The 18067-nt window shown below is 42.6% G+C and overlaps 1 protein-coding gene across 1 annotated transcript in view; it reads right to left on the bottom strand.

The window, feature by feature from the left end:
- Window positions 1-17189, bottom strand: part of blvra (biliverdin reductase A) — a 60761-nt gene extending 43572 nt beyond the window's left edge. Inside the window, 1 exon segment of the mRNA XM_039753498.1 lies at window positions 17043-17189. Within this exon segment, the coding sequence (XP_039609432.1) occupies window positions 17043-17174 (132 nt within the window). The 5' untranslated portion in view covers window positions 17175-17189.
- Between the last annotated feature and the right edge of the window lie 878 nt (window positions 17190-18067).

Genomic DNA, 18067 nt, shown 5'->3' with positions numbered 1-18067 from the left:
CTCGGACCCCACCAATCCTCCATTCGCACACTGAACACCGGCACCCCGCAAGGCTGTGTGCTGAGCCCCCTTCTGTACTGTCTCTACACCCATGACTGCAGTCTGGCCCACAACAACAACCTCATCGTAAAGTTTGCTGGTGATACCACAGGGAGATGAGGCAGCTTACAGAGAGGAGGTCCTGAAGTTGGCAGCCTGGTGTTCAAAAAACGATCTGGCTCTGAACACCAGAAAAACCAAGGAGATCATTGTCGACTTCAGGAGGCACAGCACCGACCTAGCCCCCCTTTACATCAACGTTGAGTGTGTGGAGAGGGTCCACACCTTCCGGTTTCTTGGCGTCCTTATCTCCGCTGACATCTCCTGGACAGACAACATCACAGCAGTCATCAAAAAGACTCAGCAGCGGTTACACTTCCTGAGGGTCCTCAGAAAGCACAACCTAGATTCCAACCTGCTACTGACCTTCTACCGCTTGTCCATGGAGAGCCTGCTTATGTATTATATCACAGTATGGTACGGCAGCTGCACCATGGCAGACAGGGAGAGGCTTCAGAGAGTAGTAAAGGCAGCACAGAAGATCATCAGCTGCCCTCTCCTCTCCTTGATGGACATTTACACATCCCGCTGCTTCAGCAGAGCAAAAAACATCATCAAGGACAGCTCCCGCCCTGGCTCTGATCTGTTTCTCCTGCTGCCCTCAGGGAGGCGCTACAGGTGCATCACAACAAAGACAAACAGACTCAAGAACAGTTTTTTCCCAAAAGCCATAACCATTCTAAAACTCACACATGCACTGACTACACACTGTATTGTGCAATATTTAAATTATGTGCAATAACCCAATAGTGCAATAGTTATTTATTCTTTCCAGTATTTAAATAATGTGCAATAACTCGGTTTAGTTATTATTCTTTCCATTTCTATATAACGTCGCAGAACTTTTTTTGCAACTTTTTGCACCATTTGTTTATTAGTTTATTTACTCGTTGTGTACTACATATATGTCTGCAATGAAGGAGCTGCTTTTAATCTCATTGTACATGTGTATAGTGACAATAAAAGGCATTCAATTCAATTAAAAAAAAGTAGACTAGTTTTATTCTGTACAGTGCACAAAGCACCCTCTCCTACACAATACTCATTAAATAATTCCAAACTACACAATAAACAATTCCTCCACTCCCAGATGCTTTGCCACCCTTCCACCCAGCTCAGCTCGTTGTCTGGTAGTTCCCAGAGTCCTTTTATAGTCCCTGACCCGGAAGTGTTTCCCATCCTTCAGTCCATGATTCCTTATCACTTTCGGGTCAGATAAAAAGTCCTTTTCTTCACCCTGGAAGTACGTCATCTCTCCTGTCGCTGTGACTAAGACACACTTCCGAGTTATAGGGCACAAACGACTCTCTGGGCCTCCCTGCAGCATCCTCTGTTGGCCCCTGTGGTATCCAGCAGGGCTGTAGAGGAAAACAACATTGTTCCCTGCTGGTATCCGGGGCACCTCCATGCTACAGGGAGAGCTCCATCCGGCAGCCTGGGGGTATTGGCCAGGATGAACAGCCGGCCATGGACCACTATATATATATATATATATATTTATTCAATGTAGGTTTTTGCCGATTTATGAATTGTATAGATCTCTTCACATTTCTAAGATCTCGACTGGCCAGGCAAAACAGAGATCCTTGAGTAGGCAGAAGTTAAAATCCTCACAAACTCTATATTAATTTAGTGTCTCTATGAGGGCATGTAACTAATTTCTTTATTATTAAATACTGACATTGCCAAAGGTAACACTGAAAATTAACTAACTGATTGATTAACATAAATCAGACAATTATTTTTCTCATACTATACATATCTCCTACAACGTGATTGCATTATATTGTACAGTATATATCAACTGGAGGAGAATTTCTAATATCGGTTAGTGTTCAGCTGAGAATTATAATGAACAAACTAAGTGACCTTAATGAGTCTGAACATGATATGATTGCTTCTTACTGCTGCACCACCCAAGCGGTTATGTCAATGTTGTACCCTAACCTGATTTCTTCTTCTTTGGTTATATTCCTGAATAAAAGCGCACTTGTTTTGTTACACACTTGTACCTTTTGTTAAAGTGTTTATTTGATATTTGGACTTTATTCTTCACACATTATACACTTTACATCAAAAGCCCTCACTGACTCACTGACTCATCACTAATTCTCCAACTTCCCGTGTAGGTAGAAGGCTGAAATTTGGCAGGCTCCTTCCTTACAGCTTACTTACAAAAGTTGGGCAAGTTTCATTTCGAAATTCTACGCGTAATGGTCATAACTGGAACCTATTTTTTCGTCCATATACTATAATAGACTTCTGCTTGATGCCCGTGGGAGGCGAAGTTAAGCCTCCCACGTAATTTAGTGCCTGCCCATATAAGGCTGTCCGTCAGCGGCAATCCAATAGAAACACTGCCGCTAAATATTCACGGGTGAAGGACTGTGCTTATGCAGAGGAAGATAAGATGGTCAGGGTGGTGTTTGGCACAAACTCGGTGAAACTGCGATAGAAACTTTTAAGTGCCGGGTCTTAGCTAACATTAAATACAGCCGTGGACATCGCACGAGATGGCACCGGCACAGCTGGGAACCTTCGATGCATGAACACTGAGCGGCTCACGTCAAATGACGCAGTGCACAGACAAAAAGCAACAGTTCCAAAGAGTGCTGAACAAAAACCGAATTACACAATTGAGAAGGCAGCAAAAAAATGTGAAGCGTGTGATACATACAAGCATATTCATAACTGCAGCTACTGCGGAAACAAAGCACACGGTGGAAAAAGTCAATGTCCCGCTAAAGGAAGACAGTGTAAAAAAAAACCCATGCATGCAGTGTGTCACGTCTCAGATAAAGAGGAAGACGAGCTGTTTATTAATGCAGTAAGAAACGAATCGATGAATGAAACCTCTTATCTTTACAACGATTGACAAACACGGAATGTAACTTGAACACATCCTACAAATACGAACCTGATTGAAAGAAATAATGATAATTACATCCTTGATGACAGCAACACTCATAACACTCACAAAACAATTACTGTATATTGACAATCATGTTACGTTATTTTTAAAATATTCCCTTTTCTTTTTCATAACTTCTTTAACACACTACTTCTCCGCTGCAAAGCGCGTATATACTGTATATACCCCGATTTACATACTCTCAAATAGACAAACCACACGCTGTGGCGCAATGGTAGAGGCTTCGCCTCTAGCGGCGACGTCCGAGGTTCGATTCCCAAGAGGGGGTGCACTGAGTATGTACGCGCTTCCCGATTCATTTTACCCTCGCATCCCCTTGGTTTGAGACGTATGAAAAAACATGCGGTTAACGCAGAAAGACAGATCACCAATTGAAGCTTTATGAATAATGGATACTTTATTCGCCATCAATGATTGTTTTGGTAAAGCTATACTCAGTGTATTCATTAGATGAACGGTAAAAAAGTAAGAGCGAGGGGAGGGTGACATTGAGGCACACAGGCGAAACCACAATAGCATACGGGCTTGATGCATCGGTGTGCGTCAACTCGATCTGAATTGCGCGATCACATTCGAAAAAATATATCTTTTCAAGTTCTATTTAGTCGACACAAATATCTTTGGTTGGAATGTAAGGCGAATTTACTATTTACATTTGTATGGTGAAGAAAAATTTATGCAATGATGCCTACATTTAACTTACATTCCTACCAAAGATATTTCTGTCGACTAAATAAAAATTCCTTCTATTTAAAATTTAAATAGAACTTGAACAGATACGATAGTTCATAATATCCACGCAGACTTGCACGTAAGAGCAGGAGTCATCCATTTTAACAAGCAGCGTATTGCACTGATACGAAATAGCCTGCCCATTTAATTATTTAGGAATGGATAAAAAAATTAAGACTTTGTACAAATAATGTTTTTCATTTTTCTTCCTTGATGGATTCTGGCACCCCCAGCAACAGTTGCTCGCACCCAAAGAGTGTATATATATATATATATATACAGTATATATATATATATATATATATATATATATATATATATATATATATATATATATATACAGTAATCCTCGCTATATCGCGCTTTGACTTTCATGGTTTCGCTCTATCTGATTTTATATGAAAGCATAACTAAATATATAACGCGGATTTTTCGCTGCTTCGCGGGTTCTGCGGACAATGTGTCTTTTTACTTCCTGTACATGCTTCCTCAGTTGGTTTGCCCAGTTGATTTCATACAAGGGACGCTATTGGCAGATGACTGAGAAGCTAACCAATCAGAGCACGCAGTTAAGTTCTCCTGACTGAGAAGCTAACCAATCAGAGCACGCAGTTAAGTTCCTGCTTGCTGAATGCAGTGTTAACCAGGAAGTATCGTCTCGCTCATTCAGCATCAACGTGTTTCGCTGTGTAAAGAGTTGTGCTCTTTTGTGTTTATCTTTGTGCATAGTCAAGCCCTTCATTATGGCTCCAAACGATCTGCTACTGCTTCAGGGGCCGTGCCCAAGCGCAAACGGAAGATGTTAACGATTGCCGAAAAGGTAAACATTTTGGATTTGTTGAAGGCTACGATTCTTTTTATTTAAAAAGTAGGAAAGGAATATAAGATCTACGGCCGCAGTGTCCTTTTAACCAGGGTGCAAAACAAGTTGTAAGTGGATGTAATAAGGCAGTAGTCTGGATGGAATCTGCTTTAGGGATTTGGATTGAAGACTGCCAGAAGAAGAACAACGGCAGTGCTACACAATCGCCAGAAGTGGCTCCTTTAAGGGCTGTAACGCTCTCCTTTGTTGTGCAGTAAAATAAAACTCATTGTTATCGGACAAGTCATCGTGTCATTGTTGGTGAGTAACCATAATTAATTTTCTACTTACAGTACTTAGTACATGTACGTACGTTTAGTGTCACTGTACACACATTTACTGTATACTATTTTTGTTGCATTGTACGTATTTATTGCTGGTGGCATGTCTAGCGTAATGGCTGTAACATGTGATATCGAGAGACACGCAATATCTTTAAAATAATATTTAGGTTTTACTGTATATAAACAGTGTGTTTATATACATAATTTCAATGAATCTTACCTAATATCTAAGAGAATACAAAGGGATTGTGCTGTATAACTCTGCGGGGAATATTTATAAACAGTGTGGGAGAGTTTGTAAGGGCTTAAAATGTATAAAAATAACCATAGAAACATATGGTTTCTACTTCGCGGATTTTCACCTATCGCGGGGGGGTCTGGAACGCAACGAGGAGGGATTACTGTATATATATATATATATATATGTGTGTGTGTGTGTGTGTGTGTGTGTGTATGTATACTGTATATGTAGATATGTATGTATATGTATATATATGTTTATATATGAGTGTGTGTATGTATATATATGTATTTGTGTGTATATATGTGTGTGTATGTATGTATGTGTGTATGGATATGTATGTGTGTATATGTAGATATGTATGGATATATATATATGTTTATATGTGTGTATATATATATATATATATATAAATACTGTATATATGACAGCAACACTCATCACTCACAACAGTGACAATACAATTACATTGACAATCATGTTACGTTATTTTCAAAATGTTTCCTTTTCTTTTTCATTACTTTTTTAACACACTACTTCTCCGCTGCGAAGCGCGGGTATTTTGCTAGTTAGTACTATAACATCTCCTCCTTGAACCGTCACCTTATCGTGGTGGAGGGGTTTGCGTGTCCCAATGATCCTAGGAGCTATGTTGTCCGGGGCTTTATGCCCCTGGTAGGGCCACCCAAGGCAAACTGGTCCTAGGTGAGGGATGAGACAAAGAGCGGTTCAATAAACCTCCAATGAAAATAAAACTTGGACAACGCTTTCCCTTGCCGGACGGGTCACCGGGCCCCCTCTGGAGCCAGGCCTGGAGGTGGGGCTCGATGGCAAGCGCCTGGTGGCCGGGCCTGCACCCATGGGGCTCGGCCGGGCACAGCCCGAAGAGGTAACGTGGGTCCTCCTCCCCATGGGCTCACCACCTATGGGAGGAGCCAAGGAGGTTGGGTGCAGTGTGAGTTGGGTGGTGGCGAGGCGGGACCTTGGCGGTCTGATCCTCAGCTACAGAAACTGGCTCTTGGGACGTGGAATGTCACTCTCTGAAGGGGAAGGAGCCTGAGCTAGTGCGCGAGGTCGAGAGGTTCCGGCTAGATATAGTCGGACTCACCTCGACGCACAGCTTGGACTCTGGAACCAATCTCCTTGAGAGGGGCTGGACTCTCTACCACTCTGGAGTTGCCCCCGGTGAGAGGCCGAGCAGGTGTGGGCATACTTATTGCCCCCACTGGAGCCTGTGCATTGGGGTTTACCCCGTGGACAGAGGGTGGCCTCCCTCCGCCTTCGGGTGGGGAAGGGTCCTGACTGTTGTTTGTGCGTATCGCGCAACAGCAGTTTGGAGTATCCACCCTTTTGGAGTCTCTGAGGGGTTGCTAGAGGGCATACCTTCTGGGATTCCCTCGCTTTGCTGGGAGACTTCAATGCTCACGGGCAATGACAGTGAGACCTGGAAGGGCGTGATTGGGAGGAATGGCCCCGATCTGAACCCGAGCGGTGTTTTGTTATTGGACTTCTGTGCTCGCCACGGATTGTCCATAACGCGAACACCATGTTCAAGCATAAGGGTGTTCATATGTGCACTTGGCACCAGGACACCCTAGGCCTCAGGTCGATGATCGACTTTGTGGTCGTGTCGCCGGACTTGCGCCATATGTCTTGGACACTCGGGTGAAGAGAGGGGCGGAGCTGTCAACTGATCACCACCTGGTGGTGAGTTGGCCGATGGTGGGGAAGATGCCGGTCAGACCTGGTAGGCCCAAACGTGTTGTGAGGGTCTGCTGGGAACGGCTGGCAGAGTCCCCTGTCAGAAGTAGCTTCAACTCCCACCTCCGCAGAACTTCAACCACGCCCCGAGGGAGGTGGGGACATTGAGTCCAATGGGCCATGTTCCGTGCCTCTATTGTTGAGGCGGCTGACGGAGCTGTGGCCGCAAGGTGGTCGGTGCCTGTCGTGGCGGCAATCCCGAACCCGTTGGTGGACACCGGCGTGAGGGATGCCGTCAAGCTGAAGAAGGAGTCCTATAGGACTTTTTGTCCTGTGGGTCTCTGGAGGCAGCTGATAGGTACCGCAGGCCAAGCGGAACGCTGCTTCGTTGTTGCTGAGGCAAAACTCGGGCATGGGAGGAGTTTGAGAGGCCATGGAGAACACTTTGGACGGCTTCGAGGAGATTCTGGTCCACCGTCCGGCGTCTCAGGAGAGGGAAGCAGTGCAGTGTCAACACCGTATATAGGGGGGATGGTGCGCTGCTGACCTCACTGACGCTGTGGGTCGGTGGGAGGAGTACTTCAAGACCTCCTCAATCCCACTAACATGCCTTCCATGAGGAAGCAGAGCCTGGGGACTCTGAGGTGGGCTCTCCCATCTCTGGGACTGAAGTCACCGAGGTGGTCAAAAACTCCTTGGTGGCAGGGCCCGGGGTGGATGAGATACCGGAGTTCCTTAAGGCTCTGGATGTTGTAGGACTGTCTTGGTTGACACGCCTCTGCAACATCGCATGGACATCGGGACAGTGCCTCTGGATTGGCAGACCGGGGTGGTGGTCCCCTCTTTAAAAAGGGGGACCGGAGGGTGTGTTCCAACTATAGAGGGATCACACTCCTCAGCCTCCCTGGAAAAGTCTATTCGGGGTTCTGGAGAGGAGGGTCCGTCGGATAGTCGAACCTCGGATTCAGGAGGAACAGTGTGGTTTTCGCCCTGGTCGGAACAGTGGACCAGCTCTTCACCCTTAGCAGAGTCTGGAGGGTGCATGGGAGTTTGCCCGACCGGTCTACATGTGTTTTGTGGACTTGGAAAAGGCATTCGACCGTGTCCCTCGGGAATCCTGTGGGGGTGCTCGGGAGTATGGGGTACCGGACCCCTGATAAGAGCTGTTCGGTCTCTGTACAACCGTGTCAGAGCTTGGTCCGCATTGCCGCAGTAAGTCGAGCCCGCTTCCAGTGAGAGTTGGACTCCGCCAGGGCTGCCCTTTGTCACCGATTCTGTTCATAACTTTTATGGACAGAATTTCTAGGCGCAGCCAGGGTGTTGAAGGGGTCCGTTTGGTGGACTCAGGATTGGGTCACTGCTTTTGCAGATGATGTTGTCCTGTTTGCTTCATCAGGCCGTGATCTTCAGCTCTCTGGATCGGTTCGCAGCTGAGTGTGAAGCGTCTGGGATGAGAATCAGCACCTCCAAATCCGAGAGCATGGTCCTCAGCCGGAAAAGGGGGGAGTGCCCTCTCAGGGTTGGGGGAGAGATCCTGCCCCAAGTGGAGGAGTTCAAGTATCTCGGGTCTTGTTCACGAGTGAGGGAAGAATGGAGCGTGAGATCGACAGGCGGATCGGTGCGGCATCCGCAGTGATGCGGCTCTGCATCGGTCTGTCGTGGTGAAAAAGGAGCTGAGCCGTAAGGCAAAGCTCTCAATTTACCAGTCGATCTACCTTCCTACCCTCACCTATGGTCATGAGCTATGGGTAGTGACCGAAAGAACGAGATCGCGAATACAAGCGGCTGAAATGAGTTTCCTCCGCAGGGTGTCTGGGCTTTCCCTTAAAGATAGGGTGAGAAGCTCAGTCATCCGGGAGGGGCTCAGAGTAGAGCCGCTGCTCCTCCGCATCGAGAGGAGTCAGATGAGGTGGCTCGGGCATCTGATCAGGATGCCTCCTGGACGCCTCCCTGGTGAGGTGTTCCGGGCACGTCCAACCGGGAGGAGGCCCCGGGGAAGACCCAGGGACTATGTCTCCCGGCTGGCCTGGGAACGCCTCGGGATTCTCCCGGAAGAGCTGGAAGAAGCGGCCGGGAGAGGGAAGTCTGGGCCTCTCTGCTTAAGCTGCTGCCCCCGCAACCCGACCTCGGATAAGTGGAAGAGAATGGATGGATGGATGGATACTATAACATGAAAAAAGTTTCTGTTTTAGGTATATGTCCCACATTTCCTGTTGTAGACATGGAACATACTAAATTCTAAATGTTCTAAATAACAATATAATATTTACCCTATATAATTCCAGGTACCTCACACACAGATAAAGAGCTGGGAGAACTTTTTCCCCCGAGTTGAGCTGCATTGATGGGGTGAATTGGACAACAGGCTGCTTGCGCTGATCAACACATTTGCAAAACATAAGAAGCTAATGGAGAGGTGCGAAGGAATTTAAGGTGGCCCGGGATAAGGAGTTTTTTCATAGGTTTCAGGGATTCTAGTGTTAATGGACAGACTGATATGAGCAGAAAATTAGGAGTTGTTCCATCCCCGATATGCTAGGTGGCAGTGGTCCTCATATGGTAACCCAGTTAGGACACAAGCAGAGGTGTTTGGGAATTGTAGTCCAGAAGTGCAGCCTTGTCAGGGTCCCTGTGGACCGATAGAGGGTGCTATCAGGGAAGGACCTCTCTATTTTGTTATGGCCCGTAAGTGCTTCCAGAGAGACACAGCATAGCACTGGAAGCATTCCCGGGTCCAACATAAAAGGGAGCCCTCTGTGTTACATGGTTGAGTCAAAGTCAAGAGGCAGCAGGCAACACTCAGCGAAAGTGGAGAAGGAGGAAGATTTGTGTGATTTATTGTATACTTGTGGCTTATTTGGAGAGGTGACTGAAAAGTGCCACATTGTGAATAAAATATCCTTTATTTTATTCATATAGTGTGTGCTGTATTGCTGTGTCTGTGGTTTGGGGCTCTCCTGTGGTCACATTGGGAGGCATCTTAATTATACCCAGGGCTTGAAACTGGTACATTGTGCTCTGACCTTGTAGTGCACATATCAGTGCACTCGAAACTCCGCTCTCTGGAGAGACTTTTTATATTTTATAACGCATCGCAAAAAGTAAATAGAAGATGACACAGGGTGAGTGCCAGCAGTTATTTAATTCCACTTTAAGCACTAACTTTACCATTCGTTACTGAAGACATCACATGGCTCAGGGATGACTGCAAGATTCCAGCAACGCTGAACAGCACCGTTTGCCAAATACCTTACCGTTGATAAAACTTGAAATGGATCAGGGATTGCATGATTTCAGTATGATGGTCTCTGTAATATAGACTCTAATACAGCACACAACTCTAAGAGAACAGTTCTAGGTAGTAGCTAAAAAATCATTGTGATCCTTGAAAACGTACTTCTTATACAGCCTGCCATGTTGCTGTTCAACCATGCAAAGGTTTTGTATTGTGATGGCTTGCACAGTACTACACAACACAGTCACTCAGGAACATGGCCAAATTTATATGGTGATTAGGACATAAATATTCTAAAAAGGTATTTTTTTAAGTGGTACATGGTTACTGGACAGAGGTGACGAGGCGTGGCTAAAAGCATGACACATGACATTTAAATGGTTTTATAAATCTGTTTTTTTTGTGTGTACGCCGTTTTTGTTTTTTGAGCATACACAAAATTTTTGTAATTTAGAATCTAAACAAAGTCTTTTTTGAGGCATATCACTCCATTTTTTCCAATTATGTGTCACAACAACAGCAGGACTGTAAAATGAGTTACTTGAAATATACTAAGTTATTTAATACAGAGAATAATCATGCTTTTGCACATTATTTTTGGATAAAGTAGGTTAGAAAAGGCATGGACAGTAATAATGGAATACAAATGGCCATCTAAAACTTATTCTATTTCAGGGTTACAAGAAGCCTCAGGGCATAATGACATGCATACCCTCAAACACTCCAGGTAAATTTATGGTCCCCATGACTGAATGGTGAGTTTGTAAAACTTAGTTAGAAAACAAACATATGATACCTAATATTACCCACTTTTCAGCCCTTGAATGTGTTGGCGTCTCACATCTGGGAAGTACAGTTTGTTTCTATTGATGCCAGAAAATGCTTATTTGTAAAATAACATAACATTTTCAGAACTGCTTAAAATACTTCAAAGTCACAGGGAGACAAGAACGTATCTTGAATTCTGTGCAGCAATAACTGCAACTAAACGTTTCCAGTAACTATTGATCATTCCTGCACACCGGCTTGGAGGAATGTTAGCCTATTCCTCCGTACAGAACAGCTTCAACTCTGGGATGTTGGTGAGTTTCCTCACATTAACTGCTCGCTTCAGGTCCTTCCACAACATTTCTATTGGATTTAGGTCAGGACTTTGACTTGGTCATTCCAAAACATTTAACTTTATTCTTCTTTAACCATTCTTTGGTAGAACGACTTGTGTGCTTAGGGTCGTTGTCTTGCTGCATGACCCACCTTCTCTTGAGATTCACTTCATGGACAGATGTCCTGACATTTTCCTTTAGAATTCCTGATATAATTCAGAATTCATCCATCAATGAAGGCAAGCCGTCCTGGCCCAGATGCAGCAAAACAGGCCCAAACCATGATATTACCACCACCATGTTTCACAGATGGGATAAGGTTCTTACTCTGGAATGCAGTGTTTTCCTTTCTCCAACCATAACGCTTTTCATTTAAACCAAAAAGTTCTATTTTGGTCTCATCCGTCCACAAAGCATTCTTCCAATAGCCTTCTGGTTTGTCCACGTGATCTTTAGCAAACTGCAGACGAGCAGCAATGTTTTTTTTGGAGAGCAGTGGCTTTCTCCTTGCAGCCCTGCCATACACACCATTGTTGTTCAGTGTTCTTCTGATGGTGGACTCATGAACATGAACATTAGCTAATGTAAGTGTGGCCTTCAGTTGCTTAGAAGTTACCCTGGGGTCCTTTGTGACCTCACTGACTATTACACGCTTTGCTCTTGGAGTGATCTTTGTTGGTCGACCCCTCTTGAAGAGGGTAACAATGGTCTTGAAATTCCTCCATTTGTATACAATCTGTCTGTCTGTGGATTGGTGGAGTCCAAACTCTTTGGAGATGGTTTTGTAACCATTTCCAGATTGATGAGCATCAACAACTCTTTTTCTGAGGTCCTCAGAAATCTCCTTTGTTCATGCCATGATACACTTCCACAAACATGTGTTGTGAAGAGCAGACTTTGATAGTTTCCTGTTCTTTAAATAACACAGGGTGCCCACTCACACCTGATTGTCATCCCATTGATTGAAAACACCTGACTCTAATTCCACCTTCAAACTCACTGCTAATCCTAGAGGTTCACATACTTTTGTCACTCACAAATAAGTAATATTTGATCATTTTCCTCAATAAATAAATGACCAAGTATAATATTTTTGTCTCATTTGTTTAACTGGTTTCTCTTTATCTACTTTTAGGACTTGAGTGAAAATCTGATGATGTTTTAGGTCATATTTATGCAGAAATGTAGAAAATTCTAAAGGGTTCATAAACTTTCAAGCACATGCCTAAAGTGTTTCTACTGATATGACAACGCAGTTGTAATGGACTACAATCTTTGTCATTCTTTAACATGTGACTCCCTGTTTTTACATAACAGGACATTATATAGTGGCTGCTGATGAGTCATTGAAAAAGTTAAAACAAATCCCTCAGTTAACACACTGCAGACGGTGCAATTTCCATTATAGTGAGTTCAGTCAGTGCCTAATCTAATGTTATGCCCAAAGTTAATCAGTGGTATCTAGTTTATGTTAGGAAAAACATTACAGAATAACAACTCACAGTTTTAAGACAGTGACAATGGAATCTGTCAGTGGAAAAAAAACGAAATAAACGGACATGTTCAATCAGTAATAAACTGTTTTTAGAGTGCCAAAGTATAACAAGATTTTCAAAGCAACACATTAAGGTGCATCAACAATTCCAAATTGAACTGATGAAAAAGAACTAATCTCAAATAAGAAAATGAGAAACAAACTAAAATTAGTAAGATCAATGATCAAATTATTCAATATTAACATACTGTATGTAAAATCCACCATTTTGCTTGATATTTTGAGCCATGCTTCTCCAGTGGCATACTGTTATGAGTGAAGAATCACAGATTACAAATTACCAAAATACTGTACAGATGATCAAGAAGTATAGTATTATTTTCACAAATAGATGCCCTTATAAAAATATTTAACATATATATTTATCATTTAATAGTGAAATGAAAGATTGTTACAAATGACCTCCATTTCTAAACCTACCCACTAGGATAAGTGTCAGTGGGTCTGTGTACCTGTGTGTCTGACTGATTTCTATGTCCCTGTCATTCCAACAGATGGTGCATTACAGACATTAACACTGCTTTTACGAATCCCATACCAAATAGCATGTAACAGAGACATATGCATTGCACTTGTCATTTTAATAGATGGTGGAGCATCACAAACTTTGTAGTAATGCATACTACACTGCAAACATTAGTCTACGCTGTTTACTTCAGTTTCAACCCAGTTTAGATGGTTAGCACAGCTAGTTTATACAGAACTGCCTGTAATGGCAGCAAAAGGTGCAACGTAAGAACGAGCCGTGGATGAGACAAGCATTTGTGGAGTCATTGAGCTGATCACATCAGGCGGACCAACTCTGTTTTTATAAATGTAGAATTTTTTTTTTAGAAGTTTTCACCAGGGACAACTGAAAATGTAACCTAAAACTATCTCTGCTTTTGCTTCAATGCTATGTTTTGTGTTTACATTTTTCCCCAAATATTTTGCATTAATGTACAAAAACTAAACACTAAAAGAATGTATTTTGACAGAAAAGACGTAGCAGCAATTTACAGTGTTTTCATGTTGTCCAAATAACCGATATCTTCTTCTACTAACACAGTACTGAACTGCAATTTCTTTATTTTTAAAAGATTTTGTCCATCACAATAAAATACAAAGATATCCCCCCTTTTAAAAAGAAGTCATATTAATTTTACATCTGTAAATTTAGTTTTATTTTCACATTGAAGTAGAATTACAGGAAAAAAATAAACACAAAAAATAAACTGCAAAAAATAATGCTATGCAGCACACTCAAGTGATTTCAGTCAGTGTCCAACCTGCTGTATCTGAACTCTGCCAGCATAGGGCACAAGGCGGGAACAAACCCCAGGCAGGGCACCAGCCCAACGCAGGGCACACACACACACACCAATGCACAATTTAGGATCGCCAATGCACCTAAATGGCATGTCTTTGGACTGTGGGAGGAAACCCACGCAGACACGGAGAGAACATGCAAACTCCACGCAGGGAGGACCTGGGAAGCGAACCCAGGACTCCTAACTGCAAGGCAGCAGCGCTACCCACTGCGCCACCGTACCGCCCTTAAGTGATTTCATCTTCTTTACCAGGGAGTAGTATACCGCTTGTGGAGCACAAGCTTACACAACAACACACAATTGCATTCAAATGTACTTTTGCTTTTATTTTTAATTCTACGCATGTCTTTGTTTGTTCCAGCAATGTAGTCCTATTAATTCTGCAAGACTTTTGGTACAAAGGGCAATCGAAAAAACAATATCCCCTTGGAAATAAACACAGTGTACCAAATGCCAGAAAGAAATGATCATGAACATTCGCCCATTTTGTCAAGCCTTTCTCTAATATAGAAAAGGAAAACAGAAGCTCTGCCAAAGGCACTGCATGCTAGTCCAAATCTAATTCATCTCAGAAGGCCCATCCACATCAGTGCTATCTACTGGATTGGATAAAATAAACATGAATTTATTTAGAAATGTGTTTGATTGTATTTGATCATCAACGTAATGCTCATTTACGTGTAGCAGGACAGGTAAAAACATCCCTGGCATCTAAACTTGGCAATGATTACCCAGATTGGCACACATGTGGAACACGAGTACAGTACACAGTGTGACTTTAAGTAACATCAATACCTGTCTGACATGTTTCATCTTTAAAAGCTAAGAGCTCAAGCCTTGGATTGAACTCAAGGTTCACTAAAGCCTTTCTTTCAGAGGCAAGAATATGAACGCCAAATTTTGTGAACTTCAAAGCTGTGTTTGCCTATTACTGTATTTCCATCAGCTTTAAAAAATTTGAGCTTTAAAAGTTCAAACCTGAATAGCCGCAATTCATTCAAAACATTACCCTACTACATATAAATACTAAAAAAATGCAGGCTGTCAAAAAAACAATTCATTGGAATTGGTCCGTATGTTCTCAGGTTACAGAATCCAGAACATACTGTATTACCACCACCTAGAGGCCCTTTCTTGTGTAAAATGGACTTTTCATTGTAATGCCAGGTTGGCAAACATGTTAATAAGAAAGCTTTTCAAAGCAACAACCAGGAAAAAACCTGCACAGGGGTAACTGCCCCACAAGAACTGCCATAGGTATGCTGCAGTTAAAAAAAATGAAGTCAATTGTTTTCATGGAAAAAATACTTCCTACATATAAGAAATAGGAAGAAAGAAAAAAAGTAGAATAAATGGAGGTGTAAGTCTAACGTCTAAAGTCACATTTGCACTAAAGAGGCAGGGCTACTCCCTTCTTATTTTGCTTTTGTTATCATACAAGTTAAACGTTTCAATAATCAGCACATACTGTACAGGTATAATTACATTTGAAATGTGTGCTCCTGGCACCATAATGCCCTTCTACTCTATTACACTTGCATAACGAGACAAATACAGCCAGCATTCTCATTTCAAAAGAGTGTATTAAACGTAAGACAGATCTGGTCAGTTATTAGCCACTGCTCTACTGCCACGTCGTTTGCCTGCCTATGGAAAAGTCGTCTCTGATACAGGAGCACTGGAATCATCGGGTACAAGGGTCTCTTCATCAGACTGGGTGGCCCACCACTGACTCAGCTGTGGAACAGCCAGTAGTGGAGTGGTGGCAGCTTGTTGGCAATCTGAATTCTCATATGTGATATAAATGTGGAATAAAAATGAAATATCCCCCCGTTCCCCCAAGGGTTAACATATGGCCGGCCTGTCATATGCCGGACTGCACTCTGTGCTTGAAGTGCAAACTGCTTTGTTAAGAACTTCTGTTTTTGTGTTAAAATAGCTGTATGACTTGTTAGCCAAAAAAAACGGGGCCTGTTATAAAGCCCATTGTGGCACTCCTTGTATTATTTTGGGCTATACAAAAAGAATTTGTTGTTGTTGTTGTTAACCCAATATTGTCTCTCACTTGTCTGTTCACATTAATACAACAGCGATGCTTCTAATCCATGCACAAACTGCAGAACATTTCACAGTCACTTAATATACCAACATCGCCAGGACTAGCAAGACACTTCACTGAAACAGCGCACGTTTACAAAACAGAGGCAAATTCCTACGACAGTTATAATCACTGCGATAGATAAGGTTATACGATGGCACCATCCCCACTGAATGCTGCGCACCCTTGTAAATATCCGAGAAAATCAGAACTCAAAGATGAATCGGCCGACGTCTTCATCCATCAGCCCCTTCTGACCGTACGACTGCGCAGTTCAAGTTCGCAGCACAGGCGCTGAACACAAACCAGCAGGTGCACACTACGGACATGACCAGTTTATATTGACCTTGTCATACGAGGTACTGATTTGTACTAAATTTTAAAAGATACCGTCGTGGAGAAAAGATGATTTATTTATATATGACATGCTCCGTACTGTTTAAAACAAAGTTCCTTACCAGTACAAAAAATCGCGGAATTACTGGGTAACTTACATGTACATAATAAAACGAAAACTAAATAACGAACCGATTAAGTGGGTATACTTTAGGCGAGATGGCGATTATTATAGTTCTGTGACTGTTGTTAATGGTGTTTGTGAATCGTAAAGAGGAGCACCGCAACACAAAAACGATGCATATAAACCTGTCTTGGCTTGTCACTTACCTGTCACTGCCAAAATTAAGACTCGCTCTGACGTCCTAGCTTCAGCTGCTGAGCGGAAAAAAAGCGAATGTTTAAGCTACACCTAAGTCACTTTGGATTTATGATATCTGCAACACTGCTGCAGCTTATATACTGTAGTTACAATTCTTTACAACTATCTCGTTATAAGAGATCTGTATTGTTAAACAATTAACCTAATCGAGGCTAATACTTTACCCACATACCTGCCCTCGGCTTAGAGCAAACAGCACGGCTGCTTTCTTCCGAGATGATGTGTGTATCGCAACTAAAGTGTTAACGAACTGTTCCAAATAGATATTGCTGCAGACCGGAGTAAAATGGGCGTGACAAATCATTTTCGACTTCAGCCAATCATGTATTACATTTGTGTACGTCCGGCACTTATCAGCCAATCGCAAATTTAAACGTCGCGGTCAATCAACTTTTTATTAATACAAATCGCCAATCGGTGTTATTTGTCATTCACGTTCCACTTTAGCCAATTGCCTTATGGATATGTAAAAGAAAGGTGGGAGTCATTTCTAAAGATGGACGGTTAAGATAAAGTGACTGTAAGAGACGGGGTGTACATTCGTAAAGTACATCTGCGACAGTAGTCTACTTGTGCCAGCATCTTACAGTATAGCACTCTGCCGAGTGAATTATTAAGACTGCATTGTATTTTTACCACCGTCGTTTATGATTAGCAGTTTTGAAAAATGATGATCATAAAAGTTTGGATATGACATATTTATTGGCACTAAACAACGTCTGACGAAAGTTTCAATGAACATATGAATACAAACTTGTGTCCGCCTAATTTTAATGGATTGACGTTGACTAAAGTGTGGGCTCTACTTGATTAAATCAGTCAGATTAAAACAAATATTTAACTGTTGTTTACTGGAATGTCCAAATGAAATAGTCGCCTACATTTAACAGGTCACACTAAAGACGGTCAATAAACGTATTACAATTTTAAACGTTGAATAAACTGTCAGAGTTAAATCTTTACTTCTACAATACACAACCCTAAAAATGCGTTTTATTACTTTCATGACTGTTTATCAACGTGTATTTATTGATGTATTCCTAATATTCCATTGTCCCTCCTTCTGCCTGCAGATCAGCCTCTGTTCTTTGTTTGCTGGTGTCTGTCAGATATTCTGCGGTATTCAAGTCAGTTCCCAACATACCAGCAGATCTAGTGAGTTTGTTGTCTGTGGATCTCATATTCAAGTTTGGTTTT

The sequence above is a fragment of the Polypterus senegalus genome, chromosome 5, assembly GCF_016835505.1.
Source record: "Polypterus senegalus isolate Bchr_013 chromosome 5, ASM1683550v1, whole genome shotgun sequence".
NCBI classification, from domain to species: domain Eukaryota; kingdom Metazoa; phylum Chordata; class Cladistia; order Polypteriformes; family Polypteridae; genus Polypterus; species Polypterus senegalus.
The sequence above is the reverse complement of the archived record's forward strand: the minus strand, read 5'-3'. Positions and strand labels throughout refer to the sequence as shown.